The following is a 6,424-nucleotide window of genomic DNA, read 5'->3' as shown; positions in this document are numbered from 1 at the left end:
GCGGTTCCCGTGCGCCCGGGGCCGTTCCGGTGTGCTCGGGGCTGTTCCCGCGTGCCCGGGCCGTCCGCGCCGTTCCCGTGTTCCCGGCTGTCCCGCTGTTCTCGGTGCTGTCCCGGCGGCTCGGTGACCCTGGCGGGGCGGGCGGCGGCGGCCATGGCCATGTCGGTGTTCGTGACGCGGCGGATCCCGGCCGAGGGGCTGCGGGTGCTGTCCCAGGCCAGCGGGTGAGCGCGGGGCGCGGCGGGGCCCGGCCCCGGTGTGGGTGCCGGTGCCGGGTGTCCCGGTGCCGCTCCCGGTGTGTCCCGGTGCCGGTGTGTGACGGTTGTCCCGCAGGTGCCGCGTGCAGCAGTGGGACTCGGACGAGCCGGTGCCGGGTGTCCCGGTGCCGGTCCCGGTGTGTGCTGGGTGTCCCGGTGCCGGGTGTCCCGGTGCCGGGTGTCCCGGTGCCGGTCCCGGTGTCGGTGTGTCCCGGTGCCGGGTGTCCCGGTGCCGGGTGTCCCGGTGTCGGTGCCGGTGTCGGTGCCGGGTGTCCCGGTGCCGGTGTGTGACGGTCGTCCCGCAGGTGCCGCGTGCAGCAGTGGGACTCGGACGAGCCGGTGCCGCGGGCCGAGCTGCTGGCGGGCGTGGCGGGCGCGCACGGGCTGCTGTGCCTGCTCTCGGACCGCATCGACCGCGAGGTGCTGGACGCGGCCGGTGCGTGCTGACCCCGCTCCCCGGCCCGCCCCGGCCCGGACAGCCGCGGCAGCGCCCTCGTGTCTTGCAGGGCCCGGCCTGAAGGTCATCAGCACCCTGTCCGTGGGCTTCGACCACCTGGCCCTGGACGAGATCAAGAAACGGTAACGCTGCCCCTCTCCTGCCCTGCTCCGACCCCGATCCTGCCCTCCCTGCCTCTGCACGCCCTGCCCCGGTTCGGGACCCCCTCCCCGGCACGCCCACAGCCCGCTGCTCCCTCTTGGTGGGTGGGCTGCACCCTTCTCCTGCCTGGGGTCACCCCCTGCACCCCTGTCCTGCTGGGGTCACCCACCTGTCCTGCCTGGGGTCACCCCCTGCACCCCTGTCCTGCCTGGGGTCACCCACCTGTCCTGGCTGGGGTCACCCCCTGCACCCCTGTCCTGCTGGGGTCACCCAGCCATGCCAGGGCTGCGGGAGCCTTTGGGTGGGGGGTTCAGGATGGCTGAGAGCCACAGGGCTGTCCCTGGGCACTGGGACGGGTACGGGGCTGTCCCTGGCACTGGCACAGGCACGGGGCTGTCCCTGGGCACTGGGATGCATACAGGGCTGTCCCTAGCACTGGCACAGACGCGGTGCTAGCTCCCTGGGCACTGGGATGGGTACGGGGCTGTCCCTGGGCACTGGGATGGGTACGGGGCTGTCCCTGGCACTGGCACAGGCACAGGGCTGTCCCTGGCACTGGCACAGGCACGGGGCTGTCCCTGGCACAGGCACGGGGGTGTCCCTGGGCACTGGGATGCATACAGGGCTGTCCCTGGCACTGGCACAGGCACGGGGCTGTCCCTGGCACAGGCACGGGGCTGTCCCTGGGCACTGGGATGGGTACGGGGTTGTCCCTGGCACTGGCACAGGCACAGGGCTGTCCCTGGGCACTGGGATGGGTACGGGGCTGTCCCTGGCACTGGCACAGGCACAGGGCTGTCCCTGGGCACTGGGATGGGTACGGGGCTGTCCCTGGCACTGGCACAGGCACGGGGCTGTCCCTGGGCACTGGGATGCATACAGGGCTGTCCCTGGCACTGGCATAGCCGCGATGCTAGCTCCCTGGGCACTGGCACAGGCGCAGCGCTGGCTCCCAGTGGGACAGGCACTGGGCTCCCTGGCTCCCTGGGCTGGCAGGCAGCACCCAGAGCTGGCTGCAGCTGCCCTGGCAGCCCCCAGAGCCCGCTCTGCTGCAGGGGCATCCGCGTGGGATACACCCCGGACGTGCTGACCGACGCCACGGCCGAGCTGTCGGTGGCGCTGCTGCTGTCCGCCTGCCGCCGCCTGCCCGAGGCTGCCCAGCAGGTGCGCAGGTGAGCCAGGAGCGAGAGGGCTGTGACCAGGGGCTGTGACAATGGGCTGTGACATGGGGCCGCAGGGCTTGGTGCAGCTCGCCCCGAGCGCCTGGGCTGGGCTCTGACCGTCCCTGTCCCTGTCCCTGTCCCTGCCAGCGGCGGCTGGACCACCTGGAAGCCCCTGTGGATGTGTGGGCACGGCCTGTCCGACAGCACCGTGGGCATCGTCGGGCTGGGCAGAATAGGTAAGGCAAACCCCTGTGTGGCAGGGTGGGCTTGGGGCCTCACCCTCAGCCTGGGCTGCTGGAAGTGCCCCTGCTGGAGCTGGGAGGGCTGGAATGAGATGGTCTTTGCAGGCTTTTCCAGCCCACGCTGTTCTGGGTCTCTGTGGCCTGCTGCTCAGCTGATCAAACCCCGTGAGCACAGTGAGGGGAGCCTGCAGGGCCTCCCCAGCAGCTCTGCTGCCTCACCAGCCCCAGCCCTAAAGCCTCAGCTGTTGCTGTGCTCCCGCAGCAGCCTCTGCCCCCTCCTGCCCTCCGTTGCACAAACGCAGTGGCAAAGTCCACGGGACACTTGGCACCATCCAGCTGTGGACTTTGCCACAGGCAGCCCCTCCTGTCCCTGCTGCCAGGGCAGCCACGGGCTCGGTGTCCCCTGTGCAGAGCAGGACATGTCCATGCCCAGCCCGCGGCCAGGCAGGGCGAGCTCTGCTGCAGCCCTGCAGGGGCTCTGGCTGCGGGCCCCGAGGGGCTGTGGGGCCTCGGCAGCCCAGCCCTTCCTCCCTCACTCCAGTGTTTGGTGGAGATAATCAAAACTCCACAACTTTGTGAAAGTTGTAAAACTGGTGTGTTTATTACAGCGCTGAACACATGTGGAGATTGCTCTCCTTAAAAGACACACGTACCTCTGAGAACTTCGGGTCCCTTTTTATCCCCCTCTCAAATCCATCTGCGAACAGTTTCACAATAGGTTCATACATAGTCATTTTACAAATTTCAGTGACATTCGCTGCTGGTTCTTCTGTATCAGGAAGAATTCCTAGGTCAGGCTGGCCTGCTCTCACAGCAGTCTCTGTCTCTCTCTGTCACCCTCTGTCTCCCCCCTTCTCTCTGTCCTTCACTGAAGCAGTTTCCCTGAGCCTAGGCTTTTGCAGTCAGGCTACATAGCTGTGTTTTCCAGCCACAAAGATGTACATTTCCCCTCAGTCAGAATGGATTTCTCCTCTGGAGAGTTTTGCTCTGTCTCGCTGCAGGACAGGCGGTTGCCCGGCGCCTGAAGCCCTTTGGGGTCAGCAGGTTCCTGTACACCGGCAGCGGCCCCAAGCCCGAGAGCGCGGCCGAGTTTGGGGCTGAGTTTGGTAAGGACAGCCCCAGGGCAGGGCCGGGGGGCTCCGCGGGGCAGCTGGGGGGTCTGGGGGCACCCGCGGTGCGGGGCTGCCGCACGCCAGCCGTGCCCACGGTGGGGGTGACAGGGGAGCCTGCCTGCTGTGAGCCAGGGGACAGCTGGGCTCCCAGGGCTGCCTCAGGGCTCCGTGGGGGCTGAGCTGCTCCTGCTGCGGTGCCCCTGCCCCGTGTCCCTGCGCTGGGCGTTTCTGTCAGCTCCGTGGGGCACAGAGAACGGGAGCGGGATGTGACAGCAGCTGCTGCCGGCAGGAGGGGGCTCTGCTGGGCCGGGTTCCCGGGGTGCTGCCGGGGCTGCAGCCGGCCCTGCAGCTCTGCCAGGGCAGGGCTGGCTGCAGCGGGCCGTGTCCCTGTTCCTGCCCAGTCCCGCTCGCCACGCTGGCCGAGGAGTCCGACTTCGTGGTGGTCACCTGTGCGCTGACCCCGGCCACCCAGGGCATGTGCAACAAGGACTTCTTCGGCAGGATGAAGAAGACTTCTGTGTTTGTCAACACCAGCAGGTACTGCCAGCCCTGAGCCGAGCCTGGGGAAGGCTGACCTGGCCCTTGCACAGGTCTGAGAGTGTGGGGGATCTGCTGAGCTCTGAGTGCAGGCAGCAACGCAGCTGCACCTTCGTGGCTGCAGCTGTGGGGAGCCTTTGCCAAGGCCCCTTGGGAGTGAGCCAAATACAAGATAAATAGTCCAGGAGCACCCGGCTCTCCCGCCAGTGTGGGCAGCTGGAGCAGGGCAGCTTGGCACTGCTGGGATGCTCAGGCACACAGAGAGGGTCAGAGCTCTGCTCAGGCACTCCTGGCACCCCTGTCCCTGTGCCCTGAGCAGTGACCAAGCTGTCCCTGGGGCGTGGGCTGTGGCACATGGGTGGGCCGGGAGGATCTGTACAAGGCACTGCTGGGGCACTGAGGCAACAGAGAGGGTCAGAGCTCTGTGCCCCCGTGCCCCGAGCCGTGACCAGGCTGTCCCTGCCCGCGCAGGGGGGCTGTGGTGAACCAGGAGGATCTGTACGAGGCGCTGGCCCAGGGGCAGATTGCGGCCGCGGGGCTGGACGTGACCACGCCGGAGCCGCTGCCCACTGACCACCCGCTGCTGTCCCTGCACAACTGCGGTGAGCGTGCCGGGGCTGGCAGCCCCTCCGCAGGGACACGCGTGACAGGGACCCCTGGGCACCAGCAGTGCTGGCACAGGGTGCCGGGGCACAGCACGGGCACAGGGTGTGTTCAGGAGGGTTACAGTGCGACGCAGGGAGCTGCTGTGGGCTAAAACCCATCAACGCGGTGCCAAACAAGTGTGGGAGCTGCTTTAATTTTCCAGAAAGGCATTGAGATAACCCTTGTGGTGGCCCTTCATTCGGTGTGTGAAACTCATGCAGGATCTGGCATCAGCAGGGCATGGAAGAGAAGCCAGCTCCCAGCTCAGCCCTGCCCAGCTCGGGTGTTCTGTGGGCTCCGGGGCACAAACTGGGGTGGAAAATTCCCCTCTGGCAGAAAGTGGGTTTGCCTGGGGGAGTCCTGGTGCTGGGAGTGCTGCTGGGCTGCGTGGGCAGCCTGGTACCTGGGTGCTTGAGGCACGGGGAGGGTGGGACAGGGCCCATGGGACAGGGGGCATGGGATATAGGACATGGGATCTGGGACATGGGGTATGGGATATGGGGCATGGGGCAGGTGCAGGCAAGGAGTGAGACCTGTCCTCTCTGGAGGAGGATGATGCAGCTGAGGAAGGATGGTAGGAAGGAGCTTGCTTGGCCACTGTGTCACAGGCTGTCCTCCCTCTGTGGGGAGAGGGTTTCTGGGGTAGGAAAAGTACGTTCCAAAAAAAACCCCATAGGGACATCCATGAAAATTTGGAGCCGCTCATGACTGTCTCTTTCTGAAGTACAAACTTATAGCTGCTGTTTTATTTTGTGCTAAAACTCATTTTTTATTAGTTTGCATTATTTCTCAAAGTAAACAGTGTGAGGAGTGGTAAGAGCTGAGACTTTCTGGAAATATTTGCAGGACTTGGAGGCTTGAGAGCTCTGAAACAAGAGCAGGCAGGGCACGATTCCTACACGTGTATTTATGGAGTACATTATTTTAGCAGTGCTGTTACACATGCTGTGCCTGTGGGAGCCCTGGCAGGGCTGCTGGGGCCGGGGTGGGCGGTGAGGGGTGAGAGGCGCTGTCTGAGCCGTGTCCCTGCCGCGTGTCCCGCAGTGATCCTGCCGCACATCGGCAGTGCCACCTACGCCACGCGCGGCACCATGGCCGTGCTGGCAGCCAGGAACCTGCTGGCCGGGCTGCGCGGGGAGCCCATGCCCAGCGAGCTGACCTTCTGATGGGCAGAGCCCGGGGACGGAGCGCGATGGACGGAGCCCGATGGACAGAGCCTGCTCCAGCCTGTGCCCCCTGCCCGCGCTGCCAGGAGCCCTTAAAGAGCCCTTAAAGAGCCATTAAAGAGCAGCAGCCAAGCCAGAGTGGCGGTGGTGTTATTTGAGCCGTGGGGAGGGCTGGCCCTGCGTGGGGAGCGCTTGCTGTGCTGGGGCGTGGGGCGTGGGGAGCGTTTGCCATGCTGGAGGTGCCACATGGAACGCTTGCCGTGCTGGAGGGCTGGCCCTGCGTGGGAGCGTTTGCCATGCTGGAGGTGCCACATGGAATGTTTGCCATGCTGGAGGTGCCACGTGGAACGCTTGCCGTGCTGCTGGCCATGCTGGAGGGCTGGCCCTGCGTGGGGAGCGTTTGCCATGCTGGAGGTGCCACATGGAACGCTTGCCGTGCTGGAGGTGCCACGTGGAACGCTTGCCATGCTGGAGGTGCCACATGGAACGCTTGCCGTGCTGCTGGCCATGCTGGAGGGCTGGCCCTGCGTGGGGAGCGTTTGCCATGCTGGAGGTGCCACATGGAACGCTTGCCGTGCTGGAGGGCTGGCCCTGCGTGGGGAGCGTTTGCCATGCTGGGGGTGCCACATGGAATGTTTGCCATGCTGGAGGTGCCACGTGGAACGCTTGCCATGCTGGAGGTGCCACATGGAACGCTTGCCGTG

At 66.0% G+C, this 6,424-nt stretch overlaps 1 protein-coding gene across 1 annotated transcript; it reads left to right on the top strand.

Moving 5' to 3' along the window:
• GRHPR (glyoxylate and hydroxypyruvate reductase) lies at nt 1–5,852 on the top strand. Its single transcript, XM_059492478.1, has 9 exons — nt 1–224; nt 563–693; nt 764–836; nt 1,911–2,027; nt 2,166–2,254; nt 3,262–3,366; nt 3,774–3,909; nt 4,381–4,511; nt 5,599–5,852. Exons 1-9 carry the CDS (start codon nt 154–156, stop codon nt 5,718–5,720), a joined length of 975 nt encoding a protein of 324 aa, XP_059348461.1. The 5' UTR covers nt 1–153; the 3' UTR covers nt 5,721–5,852.
• Nucleotides 5,853–6,424: the final 572 nt, after the last annotated feature.

Source organism: Ammospiza nelsoni, chromosome Z, assembly GCF_027579445.1.
Source record: "Ammospiza nelsoni isolate bAmmNel1 chromosome Z, bAmmNel1.pri, whole genome shotgun sequence".
Classification (NCBI taxonomy): domain Eukaryota; kingdom Metazoa; phylum Chordata; class Aves; order Passeriformes; family Passerellidae; genus Ammospiza; species Ammospiza nelsoni.
Note: the sequence above shows the minus strand (reverse complement) of the source record. Positions and strands in the feature narration are given on the sequence as shown.

Coding starts and splice junctions, on each gene's coding strand:
- GRHPR (XM_059492478.1), top strand. CDS start 154: ATGGCCATGTCGGTGTTCGTGACGCGGCGGATCCCGGCCGAGGGGCTG. Junction 225..562: donor GTGCTGTCCCAGGCCAGCGG/GTGAGCGCGGGG, acceptor GTCGTCCCGCAG/GTGCCGCGTGCAGCAGTGGG. Junction 837..1,910: donor CTGGACGAGATCAAGAAACG/GTAACGCTGCCC, acceptor GCTCTGCTGCAG/GGGCATCCGCGTGGGATACA.